This window comes from Zea mays, chromosome 6 (assembly GCF_902167145.1).
Source record: "Zea mays cultivar B73 chromosome 6, Zm-B73-REFERENCE-NAM-5.0, whole genome shotgun sequence".
NCBI classification, from domain to species: domain Eukaryota; kingdom Viridiplantae; phylum Streptophyta; class Magnoliopsida; order Poales; family Poaceae; genus Zea; species Zea mays.
In genome coordinates this window covers 158,577,806-158,600,190 of record NC_050101.1, presented here as the reverse complement: position 1 = coordinate 158,600,190, position 22,385 = coordinate 158,577,806, and the positions used below count along the sequence as shown (strand labels likewise).

The 22,385-nt window shown below is 45.3% G+C and overlaps 1 protein-coding gene across 2 annotated transcripts; it reads left to right on the top strand.

The window, feature by feature from the left end:
- Nucleotides 1-15,672: 15,672 nt before the first annotated feature.
- Nucleotides 15,673-18,731, top strand: LOC103630373 (pentatricopeptide repeat-containing protein At4g14050, mitochondrial). 2 transcript variants are annotated; one of them, XM_008651432.3, is made up of 2 exons: nt 15,673-17,619; nt 18,135-18,731. In XM_008651432.3, exon 1 carries the CDS (start codon nt 15,758-15,760, stop codon nt 17,582-17,584), a length of 1,827 nt encoding a protein of 608 aa, XP_008649654.1. In that variant the 5' UTR covers nt 15,673-15,757; the 3' UTR covers nt 17,585-17,619; nt 18,135-18,731. The 2 variants fall into 2 exon arrangements, 1 of the variants encoding a protein (XP_008649654.1); XR_555006.3 differs by having other exon boundaries at nt 15,688-17,663; nt 18,135-18,712.
- Nucleotides 18,732-22,385: the final 3,654 nt, after the last annotated feature.

Here is a 22,385-nt window from a genome sequence, read left to right as displayed (position 1 = left end):
GAGTGAGCTTTTCTCCTCAATCAATTGGGTCACTTAGACCCCACAAGGACCACTACACAATAGGTGTCTCTTGCTTTGATTACAAGGGTGTTGAGAACAAGAATGGGAAGAAGAAAAGCGATCCAAGAACAAGAGCTCAAAGAACACGAGCAAAACTCTCTCTAGTCACTATTTGCTTGGAGTGGAAATGGGACTTGGAGAGGCTTTGATTCTGTTGAATTTGTGTCTTGTATTGATTGCACTAGCTCTTGTATTGAATGTGAAGTCTGAAAACTTGGATGCCTTGAATGGTGGTGGTTGGGGGTATTTATAGCCCCAACCACCAAACCAACCGTTGGGGTTGGGCTTCTGTCGATGGGCACACCAGACAGTCCGGTGCGCCACCGGACACTGTCTGGTGCGCCAGCCACGTCACCCAACCGTTAGGGTTCGACCGTTGGAGCTCTGACAGCCTGGGCCACCGGACAGTCCGGTGGTGCACCGGACAGGTACTGTTCACTGTCCGGTGCGCCTTCTGACGCTGCTCTGACTTCTGCGCGAACTGTCCGCGTACTGCAGCACTTTTCAGGTTTTCGTTGGAGTCGACCGTTGCGCTGTAGTCGTTGCTCCGCTGGCACACCGGACAGTCCGGTGAATTATAGCGGAGTGGCTTTTCCAGAAACCCGAAGGTAGCGAGTTGGAGTTGATCCACCCTGGTGCACCGGACATTGTCCGGTGGCACACCTGACAGTCTGGTGCGCCAGACCAGGGCAGCCTTCGGTTTCTTTTGCTCCTTTCTTTTGAACCCTATCTTGGACCTTTTTATTGGTTTGTGTTGAACCTTTAGCACCTGTAGAACTTATAATCTAGAGCAAACTAGTTAGTCCAATTATTTGTGTTGGGCAATTCAACCACCAAAATTATTTAGGAAAAGGTTTGACCCTATTTCCCTTTCAATCTCATTACTTGGGAAGACCTAGGCACAAGCACATGACATGTATCCATATGGTCACATACATCCTAATTGGTTACCCGCTGAAAGTCGCCTAGAGGGGGGGTGAATAGGGCGAATCTGAAATTTACAAACTTAAACACAACTACAAGCCGGTTTAGCATTAAAAATATAAACGAGTCCGAGAGAGAGGGCGCAAAACAAATCGTGAGCGAGTAAAGAGCGAGACACGATGATTTGTTTTACCGAGGTTCGGTTCTTGCAAACCTACTCCCCGTTGAGGTGGTCACAAAGACCGGGTCTCTTTCAACCCTTTCCCTCTCTCAAACGGTCCCTCGGACCGAGTGAGCTTCTCTTCTCAATCAATTGGGAACCAAACTTCCCGCAAGGACCACCACACAATTGGTGTCTCTTGCCTTGATTACAATTGAGATGATCGCAAGAAAGAATGGGAAAAAGAAGCAATCCAAGCGCAAGAGCTCAAATGAACACAACAAATCTCTCTCACTAATCACTAAAGCTTTGTGTGGAGTTGGGAGAGGATTTGATCTCTTTGGTGTGTCTTGTATTGAATGCTAGCTCTTGTAAGTAGTTGGAAGGTGGAAAACTTGGATGACTTGAATGTGGGGGTGGTTGGGGTATTTATAGCCCCAACCACCAAACTTGACCGTTGGTGGAGGCTGCTGTCGACGGGCGCACCAGACAGTCCGGTGCGCCAGCCACGTCACCTGGCCGTTGGGTTCCGACCGTTGGAGCTCTGACTTGTGGGCCCGCCTGGCTGTCCGGTGGTGCACCGGACAGGCCCTGTAGGCTGTCCGGTGTGCCGCCCGCGCGTGCACTGCTCCTCTGCGCGCGCAGGCGCGCATTCAATGCGTTGCAGTTGACTGTTGTGCGTGAAGTAGTCGTTGCTCCGCTGTCACATCGGACAGTCTGGTGCGCATCGGACACTGTCCGGTGACTCACCAGACAGTCTGGTGAATTATAGCGGAGCGAATTCTCGAAGCTGGCTGGTTCAGAGTTGCTCTCCCTTGGGGCACCGGACACTGTCCGGTGGTGCACCGGACAGTCCGGTGAATTATAGCGGAGCGCCCTTGGAAATTCCCGAAGATGAAGAGTTCAGCCTCGAGTGCCCTGGTGCACCGGACACTGTCCGGTGGTGCACCGGACAGTCCGGTGCACCAGACCAGGGTGCCTTCCGGGTTGTCTTTTGCTCTCTTGTTTGAACCCTTTGCTTGGTCTTTTTATTGGCTTATTGTGAATCTTTGACACTTGTAGAACTTATGGACTAGAGCAATCTAGTTAGTCCAATTATTTGTGTTGGGCAATTCAACCACCAAAATCAATTAGAAATAGGTGTAAGCCTAATTCTCTTTCAATCTCCCCCTTTTTGGTGATTGATGCCAACACAAACCAAAGCAAATATAGAAATGCATAATTGAACTAGTTTGCATAATGTAAGTGCAAAGGTTACTTAGAATTGAGCCAATATAAGTACTCATAAGATACGCATGGATTGTTTCTTTATTTTTACCATTTTGGACCACGCTTGCACCACATGTTTTGTTTTTGCAAATGTTTTGGAAATTCTTTTCAAAGTCTTTTGCAAATGGTCAAAGGTAAACGAATAAGAAATTTGAGAAGCATTTACTAGATTTGAAATTTTCTCCCCCTGTTTCAAATGCTTTTCCTTTGACTAAACAAAACTCCCCTTGATAAAATCCTCCTCTTAGTGTTCAAGAGGGTTTTGATGTTAATTTTGAAGAGGGTATACCAATTTGAAATTATATCACAAATAAGATACCAATTTGAAAATACTAATACTTCTTTAAAACCAAATTGAAAGACTAAAATTTTTGAAATAGGTGGTGGTGCGGTCCTTTTGCTTTGGGCTCATGCTCTCTCCCCCTTTGGCATAAATCGCCAAAAACGGAATCATTAGAGCCCTTTTCATAACTACTTTCTCCCCTTTGGCAAATAAAACATGAGTGAAGATTATACCAAAGACGGAGAGTTGCTTGGAGCGACGGCGAATGATGAGTTATGGAGTGGAGTGGAAGCCTTTGTCTTCGCCGAAGACTCCAATTCCCTTTCAAGACACCTATGACTTGGTTTGAAATTCACTTGAAAACACATTAGTCATAGCACATGAAAGAGATATGATCAAGGTATATTTATGAGCTATGTATGCAAGACATCAAAAGAAATTCCTAGAATCAAGAATATTTAACTCATGCTTAAGTTTGTTAAAAGATTGTTCATCAAGTGGCTTGGTAAAGATATCGGCTAATTGATCTTTAGTGTTAATGTATGCAATCTCGATATCTCCCTTTTGTTGGTGATCCCTTAGAAAATGATACCGAATGGCTATGTGTTTAGTGCGGCTATGTTCAACGGGATTATCCGCCATGCGGATTGCACTCTCATTATCGCATAGAAGAGGAACTTTGGTTAATTTGTAACCATAGTCCCTAAGGGTTTGCCTCATCCAAAGTAGTTGCGCGCAACAATGGCCTGCGGCAATATACTCGGCTTCGGCGGTAGAAAGAGCTACGAAATTTTGCTTCTTTGAAGCCCAAGACACCAAGGATCTTCCCAAGAACTGGCAAGTCCCCGATGTGCTCTTTCTATTAATCTTACACCCCGCCCAATCGGCATCCGAATAACCAATTAAATCAAAAGTGGATCCCCTAGGATACCAAAGCCCAAACTTAGGAGTATGAACTAGATATCTCAAGATTCGTTTTACGGCCGTAAGGTGAGCTTCCTTAGGGTCGGCTTGGAATCTTGAACACATGCATACGGAAAGCATAATATCCGGTCGAGATGCACATAAATAGAGTAAAGAGTCTATCATCGACTGGTATACCTTTTGATCTACAGATTTACCTCCCGTGTCGAGGTCGAGATGCCCATTGGTTCCCATGGGTGTCTTGATGGGCTTGGCATTCTTCATCCCAAACTTGTTTAGAATGTCTTGAATATACTTCGTTTGGCTAATGAAGGTGCCTTCTTGGAGTTGCTTCACTTGAAATCCCAAAAAGTACTTCAACTCCCCCATCATTGACATCTCGAATTTCTTTGTCATGATCCTACTAAATTCTCACAAGTAGATTCATTAGTAGACCCAAATATAATATCATCAACATATATTTGGCATACAAACAAATCATTGTCAAGAGTTTTAGTAAATAAAGTAGGATCGGCTTTTCCGACTTTGAATCCATTAGTGATAAGGAAATCTCTAAGGCATTCATACCATGCTCTTGGGGCTTGCTTGAGCCCATAAAGCGCCTTAGAGAGTTTATACACATAGTTAGGATACTCACTGTCTTCAAAGCCGGGAGGTTGCTCAACATAGACCTCTTCCTTGATCGGTCCATTGAGGAAGGCACTCTTCACGTCCATTTGGTAAAGCTTGAAGCCATGGTAAGTAGCATGGGCTAATAATATACGAATTGACTCAAGACTAGCTACGGGTGCATAGGTTTCACCGAAATCCAAACCTTCGACTTATGAATATCCCTTGGCCACAAGTCGGGCTTTGTTTCTTGTCACCACACCATGCTCATCTTGCTTGTTGCGGAAGACCCACTTGGTTCCTACAACATTTTGATTAGGACGTGGAACCAAATGCCATACCTCATTCCTAGTGAAGTTGTTGAGCTCCTCTTGCATTGCCACCACCCAACCCGAATCTTGTAGTGCTTCCTCTACCCTGTGTGGCTCAATAGAGGAAACAAAAGAGTAATGTTCACAAAAATGTGCAACACGAGATCTAGTGGTTACCCCCTTATGAATGTCGTCGAGGATGGTGTCGACGGGGTGATCTCGTTGTATTGCTTGGTGGACTCTTGGGTGCGGCGGCCTTGGTTCTTCGTCCTCCTTGACTTGATCATTTGCATCTCCCCCTTGATCATTGCCATCATCTTGAGGTGGATCACCTATTTGATCTTCTCCTTCATCATCTTGAGCCTCATCCTCATTTTGAGTTGGTGGAGATGCTTGCGTAGAGGAGGATGGTTGATCTTGTGCATTTGGAGGCTCTTCGGATTCCTTAGGACACACATCCCCAATGGACATGTTCCTTAGCGCGATGCACGGAGCCTCTTCATCACCTATCTCATCAAGATCAGCTTGCTCTACTTGAGAGTCGTTAGTCTCATCAAACACAACGTCACAAGAAACTTCAACTAGTCATGAGGACTTGTTAAAGACTCTATATGCCCTTGTGTTTGAATCATATCCTAGTAAAAAAATCTTCTACAGTCTTAGGAGCAAATTTAGATTTTCTACCTCTTTTAACAAGAATAAAGCATTTGCTACCAAAGACTCTGAAATATGAAATATTAGGCTTTTTACCGGTTAGGAGTTCGTATGATGTCTTCTTGAGGATTCGGTGTAGATACAATCGGTTGATGGCGTAGCAAGCGGTGTTGACCGCCTCGGCCCAAAACCGATCCGAAGTCTTGTACTCATCAAGCATGGTTCTAGCCATGTCCATTAGAGTTCTATTCTTCCTCTCCACTACACCATTTTGTTGTGGTGTGTAGGGAGAAGAGAACTCATGCTTGATGCCCTCCTCCTCAAGGAAGCCTTCGATTTGTGAGTTCTTGAACTCCGTCCCGTTGTCGCTTCTAATTTTCTTGATCCTTAAGCCGAACTCGTTTTGAGCCCGTCTCAAGAATCCTTTTAAGGTCTCTTGGGTATGAGTTTTTTCCTGCAAAAAGAACATCCAAGTGAAGCGAGAATAGTCATCCACAATAACTAGACAGTACTTACTCCCGCTGATGCTTATGTAAGCTATCGTGCCAAATAGGTCCATGTGTAGGAGCTCGAGTGGCTTGTCAGTCGTCATAATGTTATTATGTGGATGATGAGCTCCAACTTGCTTCCCTGCCTGACATGCGCTACAAATCCTGTCTTTCTCAAAATGAACATTTGTTAGTCCTAAAATGTGTTCTCCCTTTAGAAGTTTGTGAAGATTCTTCATTCCAACATGTGCTAGTCGGCGATGCCAGAGCCAGCCCATGTTAGTCTTAGCAATTAAGCAAGTGTCGAGTTCAGCTCTATCAAAATCTACCAAGTATAGCTGACCCTCTAACACGCCCTTAAATGCTATTGAATCATCACTTCTTCTAAAGACAATGACACCTACATCAGTAAAAAGACAGTTGTAGCCCATTTGACATAATTGCGAAACGGAAAGCAAATTGTAGTCTAAAGAATCTACAAGAAAAACATTGGAAATGGAATGGTCAGATGAAATAGCAATTTTACCCAAACCTTTGACCAAACCTTGGTTTCCATCCCCGAATGTGATAGCTCGTTGGGGATCTTGGTTTTTCTCATAGGAGGAGAACATCTTCTTCTCCCCTGTCATATGGTTTGTGCACCCGCTGTCGATTATCCAACTTGAGCCCCTGGATGCATAAACTTGCAAAACAAGTTTAGTTCTTTGTTTTAGGTACCCAAACTGTTTTGGGTCCTTTGGCATTAGATACAAGAACTTTGGGTACCCAGACACAAGTCTTTGATCCCTTGTGTTTGCCCCCAACAAACTTGGCAACTACCTTGCCGGATTTGTTAGTCAAAACATAAGATGCATCAAAAGTTTTAAATGAGATGCTAGGTTCATTTGATGCACTAGGAGTTTTATTCTTAGGCAATTTTGCATGGGTTGATTGCCTAGAACTAGATGTCTCACCCTTATACATAAAAGCATGATTAGAGCCAGAGTGAGACTTACTAGAGTGAATTCTCCTAATCTTGCTCTCGGGATAACCGACAGGGTATAAAATGTAACCCTCGTTATCCTGAGGCATGGGAGCCTTGCCCTTAACAAAGTTAGACAATCTTTTAGGAGGGGCACTAAGTTTGACATTGTCTCCCTTTTGGAAGCCAATGCCATCCTTGATGCCAGGGTGTCTCCCACTATAAAGCATACTACGAGCAAACTTAAATTTTTCATTTTCTAGTTCATGCTCGGCAATTTTAGCATCTAGTTTGGCTATATGATCATTTTGTTGTTTAATTAAAGCCATGTGATCATGAATAGCATCAATGTTAATATCTCTACATCTAGTGCAAATAGTGACATGCTCAATGATAGATGTAGAGGGTTTGCAAGATTTTAATTCTACAACCTTAGCATGTAATATATCATTTTCACTTCTAAGGTTAGAAATAGTAACATTGCAAACATCAAAATCTTTAGCCTTAGCAATCAATTTTTATTTTCATTTCTAAGGCTAGCAAGAGAGATATTCAATTCTTTAATCTTAGCAAGCAAATCAACATTTTCATCTCTAAGATTGGGAATTGAAACATCACAAATATTAGAATCAACCTGAGCAATTAATTTAGCATTTTCATTTCTAAGGTTGGCAATAGTGTCATGGCAAGTGCTTAGCTCACTAGATAATTTTTCACATTTTTCTACTTCTAGAGCGTAAGCATTTTTAACCTTAACATGCTTTTTATTCTCCTTAATTAGGAAGCCCTCTTGAGTGTCCAAGAGATCATCCTTCTCATGAATAGTGCTAATTAATTCATTCAATTTTTCCTTTTGTTGCATGTTTAGGTTGGCAAAAAGGGTGCGCAAGTTATCCTCCTCATCACTAGCATTATCCTCATCACTAGAGGTTTCATATTTAGTGGAGGATTTAGATTTACCTTCTTCCTCTTGCCGTCCTTTGCCATGAGACACTTATGGCCGACGTTGGGGAAGAGAAGACCCTTGGCGACGGTGATGTTTGCGGCGTCCTCGTCGGAGGAGGAGTCGGTGGAGCTCTCGTCGGAGTCCCACTCCCGACAAACATGGGCATCGCCGCCCTTCTTCTTGTAGTATCTTTTCTTCTCCTTTCTTCTCCCCTTCTTGTTGTCGCCCCTGTCACTATCACTAGATAATGGACATTTAGCAATGAAATGACCGGGCTTACCACATTTGTAGCAAACTTTCTTGGAGCGGGGCTTGTTATCTTTCCCCCTCCTTCGCTTGAGGATTTGGCGGAAGCTCTTGATGATGAGCGTCATTTCCTCATTGTCGAGCTTAGAGGCGTCGATTGGTTGTCTACTTGATGTAGACTCCTCCTTCTTCTCCTCCGTCGCTTTGAATGCGACTGGTTGCGCTTCCGACATGGAGGGGCCGTCAAGCTCGTTGATCTTCTTTGAGCCTTTGATCATCAATTCAAAGCTCACAAAATTCCCAATTACCTCCTCGGGAGACATTAGTGTATGTCTAGGATTTCCTCGAATTAATTGAACTTGCGTAGGGTTAAGAAAAACGAGGGATCTTAGAATAACCTTAACCATCTCATGGTCATCCCATTTCTTACTCCCGAGGTTGCGCACTTGGTTCACTAAAGTCTTGAGTCGGTTATACATTTCTTGTGGCCCTTCACCTTGGCGAAGTCGGAAGCGACCGAGCTCCCCCTCGATCGTCTCCCGCTTGGTGATTTTGGTCACCTCGTCTCCTTCGTGCGCGGTCTTTAGCGTGTCCCAAATCTCCTTAGCACTTTTCAACCCTTGCACCTTATTATACTCCTCTCGACTTAGAGAGGCGAGGAGTATAGTTGTGGCTTGGGAGTTAAAGTGTTGGATTTGGGCCACTTCGTCCTCATCATAATCTTCATCCCCTACGGATGGTACCTGTACACCAAACTCAATAACATCCCATATACTTTTGTGGAGTGAGGTTAGGTGATATCGCATCAAATCACTCCACCTAGCATAATCTTCACCATCAAACGTTGGTGGTTTGCCTAATGGGACAGAAAGTAAAGGCGTATGTTTAGGAATGTGAGGATAGCGTAGGGGATCTTACTAAACTTCTTGCGCTCATGGCGCTTAGAAGTTACGGATGGCGTGTCGGAGCCGGAGGTGGAAGGCGATGAGGTGTCGGTCTCATAGTAGACCACCTTCCTCATCTTCTTCTTCTTGTCACCGCTCTGACGTGACTTGTGTGAAGGTGATTTCTTCTCCTTTCCTTTCCCTTTGTTGCGGGACTCTTCCGATGAAGCCTTCCCGTGGCTTGTAGCGGGCTTGTCGCCGGTCTCCATCTCTCTCTTGGCGTGATCTCCCGACATCACTTCGAGCGGTTAGGCTCTAATGAAGCACTAGGCTCCGATACCGATTGAAAGTCGCCTAGAGGGGGGGTGAATAGGGCGAATCTGAAATTTACAAACTTAAACACAACTACAAGCCGGTTTAGCGTTAGAAATATAAACGAGTCCGAGAGAGAGGGCGCAAAACAAATCGTGAGCGAGTAAAGAGCGAGACACGATGATTTGTTTTACCGAGGTTCGGTTCTTGCAAACCTACTCCCCGTTGAGGTGGTCACAAAGACCGGGTCTCTTTCAACCCTTTCCCTCTCTCAAACGGCCCCTCGGACCGAGTGAGCTTCTCTTCTCAATCAATGGGAACCAAACTTCCTGCAAGGACCACCACACAATTGGTGTCTCTTGCCTTGATTACAATTGAGATGACTGCAAGAAAGAATGGGAAAAAGAAGCAATCCAAGCGCAAGAGCTCAAATGAACACAACAAATCTCTCTCACTAATCACTAAAGCTTTGTGTAGAGTTGGGAGAGGATTTGATCTCTTTGGTGTGTCTTGTATTGAATGCTAGCTCTTGTAAGTAGTTGGAAGGTGGAAAAATTGGATGACTTGAATGTGGGGGTGGTTGGGGTATTTATAGCCCCAACCACCAAACTTGACCATTGGTGGAGGCTGCTGTCGACGGGCGCACCGGACAGTCCGGTGCGCCACCGGACACTGTCCGGTGCGCCAGCCACGTCACCTGGCCGTTGGGTTCCGACCGTTGGAGCTCTGACTTGTGGGCCCACCTGGTTGTCCGGTGGTGCACCGGACAGGCCCTGCAGGCTGTCCGGTGTGCCACCCGCGCGTGCACTGCTTCTCTGCGCGCGTAGGCGCGCATTTAATGCGTTGTAGTCGACCGTTGCGCGCGAAGTAGCCGTTGCTCCGCTGTCACACCGGACAGTCTGGTGCGCACCGGACAGTCCGGTGAATTATAGCGGAGCGAATTCCCGAAGCTGGTTGGTTCAGAGTTGCTCTCCCTTGGGGCACCGGACATTGTCCGGTGGTGCACCGGACAGTCCGATGAATTATAGCGGAGCACTCTTGGAAATTCCCGAAGGTGAAGAGTTCAGCCTCGAGTGCCCTGGTGCACCGGACACTGTCCGGTGGCACACCGGACAGTCCGGTGCACCAGACCAGGGTGCCTTCCGAGTTGTCTTTTGCTCTCTTGTTTGAACCCTTTACTTGGACTTTTTATTGGCTTATTGTGAATCTTTGGCACCTGTAGAACTTATGGACTAGAGCAAACTAGTTAGTCCAATTATTTGTGTTGGGCAATTCAACCACCAAAATCAATTAGAAATAGGTGTAAGCCCAATTCCCTTTCACCCGCGTATTCTCGTTTTGGATCACTGCATGCATTGACTTTGTTTAAGAATATGTTTGGTTACTTGCACGTGTGAGGTGTGGGCTGCACGAGTGGATGCAAAATAAGTTATTTTGAAGTCATTTACCTGCATCCACTCGTACGCCTGAAATAACTGTCTCTGGTCGGTCTGGCTGCGCGCAAGCTAGCTCCACGCGGGCTATCAACTAATCAATCGTACTCGCAGGACTCCTTCATAGATTTTTTTCTCAATGTGTTACTCTACCCATCATCATGACACGTTGTTGTTGCCAAATCTGGACTAGATTGGTGCATCAATACTGGCAGATGGGCTCAACAATAGGGAGTTATTCAGCCTATACAACAAGATAGACCCTATAGGCCATGTATCTATAGATATGTCTGATAGAACTATTAAATCTTCTCAAGAACCCTAACCACTAGATCAAAACACAAACATTGATTGTACCTTCAATATGATCGCTATCACGTTTGTCGATGGAAATCTGCACTAGAGCAGCGACAGTTGAGGAAGCTATCTCTTCTAGCGATGGTGGACTTCTTGTTACTAACAACCTCCTTCTAGATCGGTCTAGGGTTTTAAGGTGGGAGAAGTGTAGACGACTACTGTGAACCTCGGTGTCGGGGAAAATATCATTGGCCCCTAGGGCCCACCCATCAGAGAGAGCGCACGAGATATGAACCTCTAAGCTACTAGGGACCACCCATTAGCCAGGGGTAGGGGAATCGTCTACCCTGTAAGCACCCGCCCCCGAATAAACCCCGAGGCACCGAGCCAGAGACTGACCCACCATAAGTAGCCGACCACATTAACTACGCCTGACATCTAGTCGCAGTAGAGAGCTAGTTTGCCTCCCACTCATGACTTGCGTAGCCCCCTAGCCTGTAACACACTCATGACCTGTGGAGCCTTTAGTCAGTGGTGCACTCATGACCTACGATCTCCTCGACCTGTAGTTCCCTCATGACCTATCGACCCTAGGCCTGAGTGTACAGAGTGTCCATAGGGCTCACAACACGATGAGCCACGATGACACCCAGGCTACGGAGACGGCGTCACACAGGGGTAGTAATGATGGCACCAAAGCGTCGCACTGTGCCGCCGCCCACGCCATCCGTCATAATGAGCACGAACAGAGATGACCAGACGACATGGCACTTATGGACAAGGCGGCCTTGCCAAGGTAAGACACCCGATTTTACCACGTTATAGTGGCTCCTCAAAGGAACCACCGACCGCCGACTCCCACCTTGGCTTATAAAAGAAGGAGGCCAGCAACGAAGACAACAAACCCAAGTGGACACGAGACAGAATACACTCGACAGAAGGCAACCATACATGATCGGAGAGACCTAAAGACCTAGAGGCCGGAGCCAAGGCTTATCGTAGGACTCCAGTTCCATAGTCTTTAGGATCACTCCCGCATAAGAAACTTGGGAGCCCTTCCTCCCTCTCTTGCCCGCTTGTAGCCCACTTGTAACCCCTACTACGAGCATCGAGCAACAAAGGTGCTGGTAGCGTGAGCCGTCAAGAACTGGATGTAGGGACATTCTGCCCGAACTAGTATACACCTTGCGCCCACCGAGCACATCGTCCGTAGCCCATAACACGCACATAGAAATTTAATTATCAGAGCGAAGGTTCGAAACACTGACACTCGTGTCTCAACTGTCAACCCCACCTCTTTTATTTATGGGTTGCGTAACAGGGCCTACCAAGCAACCACATATTCGAAATTTTGAGAGAAAAACTAACTTCTTGATTGGTTGTCCGTATAATATTATCCTAAATCACTGCATGTGTTGACTTTGTCTGAGCATATACACATGGGAGACACGGGTTGCACGAGTGGATAGAAAATAAGTTATTTTAAGGTTATTTATTTGCATCCGCTTGTATGCCCAAAGTTATCGTATCCAGCTGGCCTGCTGCTCACGAGCCTGGTTGCGGGTAGAGATGGTAATGGGTACCCGCAACCCGATACTCGATGGGTATTTACTCTATTAGGGTATGTATATGGGCTAATTATTCTACCCATATGTGTTTTATTTGGCAAAATCCTTCACCCAGTGGGTAAACGGGTATTAGAACGTTCCGCCCTCACCCATACCCGTTAACCAGTGGTTATAAAATACCCGGTATAAACTTAGCCCGAAAGCATGAACTTGAGCTTAAGTCATCTATCTCTTTTGACTATTTAACAACCTTTTGGACAATAATGTCATAGAAGTCTTAACAAGTATTTGATGACCATGTAATGGAACATGTAATGTGTTATGTGATACTATCCTAGTGTTGCTACTTTATCAAATTATCTATGGTGTTCTTGAATAGATGATTGAATGATGCTAGAAATTTTGTAATGGTATTTAGATGGATATACTTTACATTTGTATAATGTAGATGTTTAATCTTTATGGGTATGGGTATGGGAGTAAATTCATACCCACCAGTGGATATGGGTGACCAGATAGAGATATTTTTTCATCGTGGGTATGTGTATGAGATAGTAATATCCGATTGATATTTACCCATTGCCATCTCTAGTTGTGGGTGGCCCGTGAACCTATCACACGGTAAAATACCGAAAGGGAAATGAAACGGTTTAGGCCGCGTTCGTTTGTGTAGGATTAAAATCACCCACGTTTCTGATCTTGGCCCGGATATAGTGCATCCGGTTGGTTCACTAAAACTTGGTCAGTGATAAATCTAGGTCTGGAATCAATACAAAACTGCAGAATAGCTCGTTCGTTTTAGCTTGGAATAAAGACACTTGCAACACCTGTTTGACAGCAAGCCCAACAATTTACCCTCTCTTCTCTCCATACATTAGTGGCGTCGGAGATCTGGCGGCAAGCTACGCAAGCCCAACAGGATCTGCCTCGGCACGTACTCGACGACCAAGATGGCTGTCGCGACCTACGATGCCGCCACATTGGCGCTGCAGGATGCTGGCGTGACGCTCAACTTTACTGACGCGATAATGGTGCAGTTGGCGGGCGCGCACACAGAAGAAGTGTGCGGCGCGCAGTGCATGGTCACAGTAGCGGCGACGGTGCCGACGAGAAGCGACACGACGACAGTGCGTTTAGGGAAGGAAAGCATTGCCGAGGGACAGAAGGTTTGGGGAAGGAAAGCATCGACAAGGGCTTACCAGATAGAAGACCGTAGCACACCGTCACTTGGCGTAGTCGCCTCTTCGCCGCCGCCAGAGCTGCGGATCGGATCCGGAGGGCAGTATATCAGGTTTACTTCCAGACCATGGTGGGAGAAAAAAATCTAAACCGGACCGCTCTCGTTTTTAATTCAGATCTAAACGAACACCTCTCGAAGAAACGGTCCGAATCCAAACCGGGTCATTTCTTTCCCCCTAGAACCAGGCCCGGAATAGGCCAAACCGGCCAAAGCGAACGCGGCCTTAGATAGAGAGTGAATTGCAATAGTACGGTTTGAAATAGACAATAGGAATGAAATATCACTAAATTGTGACATTCATAATGATATGATTTGGAGGTAATAGAATCTAGTTAGCAGAGTAGGTTATTTGATTTGGAATTTGACATTACATCAATTTTTAAAATTCAAATATAATATTTTTCTTAAATTTATAGGGTGGAAGATAAAAAATGATTTTATATATCTCTTTCTGGTTCTACTCTTCAATTTTATGTATGTGTAGAACTACTCTACAATTTATAACATACTCCTTAGATGGCTCCTCCATAGTAGAAATGACGTACATCGTATAACCAACATTAATATATAAATATATTTGTATAAAACCATATTAATTTAATTAATTTATACGTAAAGTATGATAATTCAATTAAAAGATTCAAATCTCTACTATACTTAAAGCACTCGTTTCAATAATCGTTCTGTGTCATATTTCTACAAATAACACCTTACATCTATCTCAAATTAACCCGCTGCATCCCTCCATGCCACAACCTCCACGTTCGGTCCGTCAGCCAGTTGATTAATTAGCATAAAATATTAAAAATAAAGTGTTGCAGGAGGTGGGGTTCGAACCCAAGCCTTGATGGAAGAAGGGCGAGAGACACTGAGTGAAGTCATCTAACTAGTAGAACATCATGGTTAATTGTTTTTAATATTGGATATAAATTGTATATATGTATATACGAGTTTTGTAAATAAATAAATAAATATATATATATATATATAATCGTGTTGGGCCGGGTCATCACTATGGGCTGAGGCTACGGCTCAAACACGACACGATCGTGTCAGGCTGACCCAGACACTATTAATAGGTCGTGCCTCGGACCAGCCCGCTAGACATGGCCCATTTGACCATCTATACCTCTGCACGATAATGATGGTCCTCGTCTCAGTTGTCATCTTGCTTATTTTCTCTCTCCTCTCATGCCTCCGCCTCCACGCCACCAATTCTCGGCAGAGGGCGTGGGAGCAGGTGTCTCCTCCCCGTATTCGTTCGACACCAGTCCCGACACTGACCCGCGCAATGGCTATTCCATGTCCACGAGGGTGTTTCACAGCATGCACGCACCATCGTTTTCGCCGTCGTCGGACGTCCATTCGTCTTCCCGGCCTTCGCCATATTCTTCCTCCCCAGCCTGCTGCCCCTGCCCACGGTCACAGCCGCGAGCCGACCGACGCTCGTCGACGCGGGTACGGGCGAGTCGGTCTTGCTCCTGGCTTTTCTTCGTGCGTGCCGCCGAGGAGGACACGATGACGCCTGCCATGTTTAGGTTATCTTGGCGATGACGAGTCCAGATCTGAGATATTGGACAACCAAGGCCCATAGTGCAACAATAGTCGGCATATGCTACGGAGTTGGTGGTGGTGTTGTGTCGCCTCGGCGGGTCTAGGGCTGGAAGGTACTCGCATTCTCTCGCCCTTTTCGGACTGACGCCTGGTGCCTCTCGGTTTGGAGCTGCTCTGACTGGTCTTCTTTCTCCGTTTGCATGCTCTCTCCATATATGTATCTAGCGGTATACTAGCTATGTCGAGATGTCCATGTATTCGTCATGTTCTTCTTCGGCAACGGACATGTATGACCGCATCTTCCCTTACCTTCCTGCTCTACGAAATTTGAAAGTGGGGGAGGCGAGGATGGAGTCTTTGATTTGCTACCTATGATACTCATTCGATGGCTCGATATTGCTTTTCTACATAACATTTTCTTTACCACGATGTCGATTCAATTAGTCAAATAAAAAAATATTATACAGAGAGTAAAATCAATCAATAAAAATCTTGAGATCTTTTTGATAAATAATTTATATGAGTATTGTTATAAGCCGCCGCAAGGCACAGCCAACCTACCGAAGCTGAACTGGTGACATTTAACGTGGTTCGAATTAGCCCTTCCAACTTCGAACTGCCCTCCTTCATATGCATGCTCCCTCCCGCCGCCGCAGCCGCCATTCGCGCCACGGCGGGCTTGCCGCGGGCTGTACGCCGCGTCCACGCTCGTCTGCTGAAGGAGGGGCTCGCGGACCTTCCCTCCGCGCCGGCGCTCCTTGTGTCCGCCTACGCCAGGTCGTGCCTCCTCCCCGACGCTCGCCGCGCGTTCGACGATGCGCCGCGCCGGGACCTCCACCTCTACTCAGCGCTCCTCGCCGCCGTCTCCCACTCCTCCGATCCAGAGCTCGTTCTCCCGCTCCTCCGCCGCATGCTCTCGGACGACGCGCTTCGCCCAGACCACTTCGTCCTTGCCTCCCTCGCGAGCGCCGCTGGCAGGCTGCGCAGCCTCCGCCTTGGCAGGCAGCTCCACGCCCACTTTGCCGCCTCCCCGTACAGTGCTGACAACGTCGTCAAGTCGTCGCTTATCGACATGTACTGTAAGTGTGGCGTCCCTCAGGATGCCCGGAAGGTGTTCGACAGTATCGGTGTCAAGAACAGCGTCGTGTGGACTGCACTGATTTCTGGGTACGCGTCCAATGGCTGCACCGGTGAGGCGCTTGACCTCTTCCAGAGCATGCCTGCACACGGCCTCTTCACGTGGACTGCGCTCATCTCTGGTTTTGTCAAGGCCGGGAACTATACTGGCGCCATGGGGCTGTTTGTTGAGATGAGGCGGGATGATATCAGGATTCATGACGCGTTCGTGCTGGCAACTGTCATCGGTGGTGCTGCAGACCTGGCTGCGCTTGTGCTGGGCAGACAGCTGCATGGTTTTGTAATGAGGCTTGGCTTCCTGTCCAGTATGATTGTTGGGAATGCACTGGTTGACATGTACTCTAAATGCAGTGACATACACTCTGCTAGGGAAGTGTTTGAGGGGATTACAGTCCGTGATGTCATCTCATGGACGACAATTCTTGTTGGAGAGGCACAGCATGGTCGAGCTGAGGAGGTATTTGCTCTTTACAACAGGATGCTTCTTGCAGGAATGAAGCCCAATGAGGTGACATTTGTTGGATTGATCTATGCTTGCAGTCATGCTGGTCTTGTTCAGAAAGGACGGCAGCTATTTGATTCAATGAAGCGGGAATATGGCATGAAGCCTGGAGTGCAACATTATACCTGCTATCTGGACCTTCTTAGTCGCTCGGGCTATTTATCAGAAGCTGAAAAACTCATCACTACAATGCCATATGAGCCTGACGAAGCTACCTGGGGGGCCCTATTGAGTGCTTGTAAGAAGCACAATGATACTCAGATGTGTCTCAGGGTTGCTGATAATTTACTAGAGCTGAGACCAAAAGATCCTTCAACATATATCTTGTTATCTAATGTCTATGCAGTTAATTGCAAGTGGGATTCTGTGGCCAAGGTAAGAAAAATCATGGCTGAAATGGAGATAAGAAAAGTGCCAGGTTATAGTTGGGTTGAAGCTGGGAGGGAATCTCGTATATTTCATGCTGGGGAGGTTCCACTTGATGTTGGAGAAGAAATTACTTGTTTTCTTGAGGAATTGGTCTCAGAGATGCGCAAGAGGGGTTATGTCCCTGATACTAGCTCTGTGATGCATGACTTGGAAGAGCATGAAAAGGAGCAGCATCTGTTCGTGCACAGCGAGAGGCTAGCTGTAGCTTTTGGAATACTCAAGTCCCCTCCGGGATCAGTGATCCGGGTTGTAAAGAATCTTCGTGTCTGCGGGGACTGTCACACAGTAATGAAGTTTATTAGTGCGATTGCACAGAGGAAGATCATCGTGAGAGATGCTAGTCGTTTCCACCATTTTGAGGATGGTAACTGCTCTTGTAGTGAATTCTGGTAGCTGATCTACTGATGTTCAGTTGTATTTAGTCTCAGGTATGGTGGAAGCTCTTACCTTGCTTTGGTGGCATACTTCTCTGGTAGGTTAATATGGAAAAGCAAAAACACAAAAATAAAAGAACTTCAGTCTTTCGGATGCCTACTGGTTCTATTGATTGATTTGCCAACAATCTTTTATATTTATATATAAAGAACTGACTTGCCAACAATCTTTTATATTTATATGAAATAGGCACTGTAGAAGATGTTCAATCTGTTTTTTAGTGCTAAAATCTTATTTTAGTTTCCAAATACTTCATAGGACTTCCACAGTCTAAGTAAAAAATGTTAGCTATCCGAATTAACAGTCTTTCTTTTCTCTGTCTTCCGGAATACCGAACAATGAGGCCATGTTCCTGTCTTGTTCAGTTTCACTACCTACCAAGGGAAGGATAAACTAGTGGGCACCCAAATTTTCATATGTTGTGCCTATGGCGCAAATAATGTTCGTGGTTTCCATAGTTGCTGGATGTGATAAAGTAAACAACTGATGTCATGCTTTGTGTTTGCAGTATTCCTATGTCCATTACACCATTTGTGTTGAGTTTGTGATCCAAGTTTTGAAGAGGAGGCTAAGTTGGCGAGCGAAGCGGAGGTCCGTCGCCGGGAGGCTTGGGCCGGAGCATGTTCCTGACATTACAAATTAGCCCCTAGTCACCAGAAGGCTTGGACCGGAACATGGCAAAAGCCATGTTCATATTGTTAAGTTTGAGATATGCTCAAGCTTAGTTGGTATTACAAATTAGCCCCTAGTGGCTGTTGGCGCCGGCAAGATGATGATGCATTGTTTGAGGTGGAGTTTGTTATTATGATGCTACAAAGAATTTGTCTCAAGGTTGAGTTTGTGATCATGTTCCCTGTTAGTTTAGGTTTCACCTCTATAAATATTCTTGTAAGCCGCAGGAGATAGTTATCTCAATTATAAATCTCCTGTGATCTGTAAACACCCGAAAAATACTGAGATTGTTGCTGACCGGCGCCTGTGGTTTCCCCCTTCGCATTGGAGGAGGTTTTCACGTTAAATTTGTATCTTCTCTGTGTTTGATCTACTTTGTATCGTATTAATTCGTAACAATTTGATTATTCATCAGAGCCTTAGTTTTATCATCCTTTACTCCTTCAGCATAAAATAACATGTATTTATTGATTTGAATTTATCACGTAATGTTTGGCAGTCTAGCTGCTGAGATTCTATTATATTTGTTCGGTTAGCAAAGTAGCGAGGCTTGCCGTGTCCTTCTCAGGCTGTATGGTGATGTTTTTTAATTCCTCCATATAGTTTCTGTCATGCAACATACATTGACATTCATTCCAATGCTTATGTTGTTGTTGCTCCGCTTCTGTTTGTACAATATTGCAACAGTGTAAGAGATTATCATCATCTTGCAAAACACATTAAGGCCATGTTTGGATGCAAAGTATTTTTAGAGTTTTAGAAAGAAAAAAAAATACCATAGTCATGTAAAATACTTTGGTTTTAGATTGATATGAAGTGTTTGGATGCAACAAACGTTATAGGTTTGAATACCGTGGTATTGCTAAAAACTGTAGTGTTTTGGGAGTTTTAGAAACTCTACTCTATGCCTCTTCTTTGTTCTAAAACTAAGTTTCCGAGTTCAAAAAATTTATAGTATCTTGATACTACAGTTTGGCAGAGCTCTTATCTGGATTCAACCTGTGTAAAGCCAGTTCAGAGAATAATCAAGATAGAATCACTTCAGAGAATCATCAACAGTTCTATCTTTTTTCTGGATTCAAACTGCGTCAACCAGGCCCTAAGCCTTAGGAAAGTATTGCAGTTACAGATATACTAGTACATAGGAGAAATATTTGGCCATGGATCTATGTTCAATTAATAGCCTTTGGCTACCCATTTGAAAAAAAAAACAGAAAGTTAAAAAAAGGGACAAACAATTGCTTTTACAAAATTAGCCTTAAGTTTTAGTCGTTGTCGTTTAACCAACTAAAATTAGTTAGCAGCTACCATTAGTACTAGTGATGTAAACAACGACGTTTATAGATTAACTAACTATTAGCTAAACAGTCAGTACTCACTAACTATTACTTTTACTAGTAAATTAGTTAATAGTTAGCTAGCTATTTCCACTAACAATTTTTTAGCTAACTAACTATTAGGTTTTGTGCATTCAAACACTCTTGAAGGCTAGTTAGCCATAGCTAAAGAGTAGTTAGCTAAATTTTAGAACATCTATTAACAACTAAACTCCAGCAACTAGGTATCAGTTCATGGGATCTTAATATATCCTAATAGGTTTGAGCCTATGCACAGATCAATCCAATGGGATGATAATTAGTTAGCTAATTAATAGCCGTTGAAATTGACAAGCGGTCTTTGTTGGGTGTGCAGATCACCTTTTTTTTTAAAAAAAAAGAAAGAAAGCCAGGACACTGGCGACTATAGACTAGCCCACCAGCCACCATGTATACCTCCGACTCGAGCCGAGTGTCGCACACCTGGCGACCAGCGCCACGTGAAATGTCTTTATGACCCGCTGGGCAGGGAAGGGAAGGAAAGGAAAGGAAAGGGAAGACGGGAGGCTCAGGCTGTGCGCAGCGGTACACCCTAGCGATCCCCCTCCCCTTGGCCGCAGCGGTGCCCCTACAGCGCCCCCTACGTGTCGGTCTCCTTCTCTCTCCCCCAGATATAACGTGTCACTGTTCATCACCCTAAACACTGTGCTGTGGATCCACGAGTAATTGTTAGTAGATAAAAAATTGATAGTTAGTATAGAAAATGATATTTTATAGTGGTAGTGGGGTATAGGGGGAGTATTTAGGGGGAACCGCTGCGGGAGATGAAAAAATAGGGGGAAAATAGGGGGAAAAGTGATATAGGGGAAAAAATTTAGGGGTAACGGTTGCGGATAGCCCAGCCGTCCACTTGTTTTGAAATCATGACCCCCCGCCCGACACCGAGACAAGACAAGAGCGCCTACCTGCCTCTCTCTCTCTTTTCCCTCGCCTCGCCGTTCACGGGTTCCCGTCCCGGCTGCCCCACCCACATGTTCAGCTGGCCTGGCCCTGGGCCCACACATATACTAGCGGGCGGGGCGGGTGACATCCGCATGAATCAACTCCACTCCACCTATTCATCGAACAATGACAGCACGTCATTCGGACGGTGGGTGAACCGTGAGCCTCTTCCGTCGTTGTGTAGCGTCTGTATTGAACGGACCTGTTTTTTTTTCCCCGAGGTATGGTTGAAACCATGCACCGCATGTTCCGCGACGTCACTCGCGTCCGCTGCGAACAGCCTGACGGTGACGGATCCGCTTTCATTCACGCTCCCCGGGTCACCGTCCGTATCCGCATGTCACTGGCACTGGTACACGCAGACAGAGACAGCGCCGCGTGCCTTGTGCAGCTCACCAGTTTTCCAGTCGGAAAGAAATCTACTTTTCTAATGCTATAATATTATTACGTTCGAATTATTTCTTCAAAAATAATTTTGATACCATTTCAGCAATGTTTCAAATCACAATACAAAGCGCTCGTAATGCAACCCAAAATGCCCACTCATCCGAACGGTGGAGACTCCATACCGATTGGGGGAAGTCATTTCTCTCGTATTTATTGTCAAATATATAGACATAGAAATGATATTTGTCACCTTAGTTAACCATCTTAGGTAATGAACACTCCAACGATAATAACTTAACGTAGTGTTTGGTTTTAGAGTACGTAGGATAGAACTGTTCTGCTTTTGATTTATTGTTGTTTGGATTGGTTTTATGTAGGATAAAGTGACTCTAAAAAAGAAAAATTATGTCTAAATGCCAAACCATCCGATTCCTCAAAATCTCTCGGACGGAGCTACTCCCTGGCATTGGAACCGCTACATTCTAACTGGCTCCGGAACCAAACATTATCTTAAGTTATTCATGATTTTTATAGGTCATTTTAAGATAAGTGATCATCACCTAAGATGATACGTCTCTACTACTATTAAGAATATAAGGGGTAGCTTGTCTTCCGTGGTTCTGCCCACTTGATCATACGCACAACCGCTTCCTCTCGCAGCGACGTAGAACCGCTCGGCAGCGTTGGTGCCCGCCGTGTCATTAATTTTTCTTGTTAAATCTTATAGAATACACTGTCCTTTTACAGAATCAACATGTTTTATTTTATATGTTGATTAATATTCGCTACATATTATCATTGTTATAATAAGCATACCAAACTATATGATGGGACAAGATAGCTCCAGTCGGAGGCGACCTCAGCACCGGAGCCTCCATAGTAGCTGGTATGACAGAGACAACAGGACAAGGCGCCATACCAAATGGATGAGTCCATATGCGCGGAAGGACAATGTGGGCAGGGCGCGAAGCTCAGACGATTAGACCAGTCGACCCGTGCCTCGACAAGTGTTACATAAAGTTGCCTTCCCGCCTCAGCCAGCGAATTGATCAACGCCAACACATTTGGTCCCCTCATAGGATTAGACGAGGAGGGTGAAACGAGCCAAGAACTCGAGTAACCCAACAGGCTAGTTCCCACTAAGGGCTTGTTCGGTTCGCTCTTAATTTATATGGATTGAGTGGGATTGGGTGAGTTTAAATCCTAAACAAGTCAGTTTTTTTAATTCCATTTAATCCATCTGTAATAGGAATAAACGAATAAAGCCTAAGGGGACACAAGTCCATGATAAATCACGAGGCATGGAGATGCCCTCATTCTCTATCTCCCTAGGCACCGCCGTTGTAGCAAAGGGGGTTAAGATGGTAGGTCTCGGGCATCCT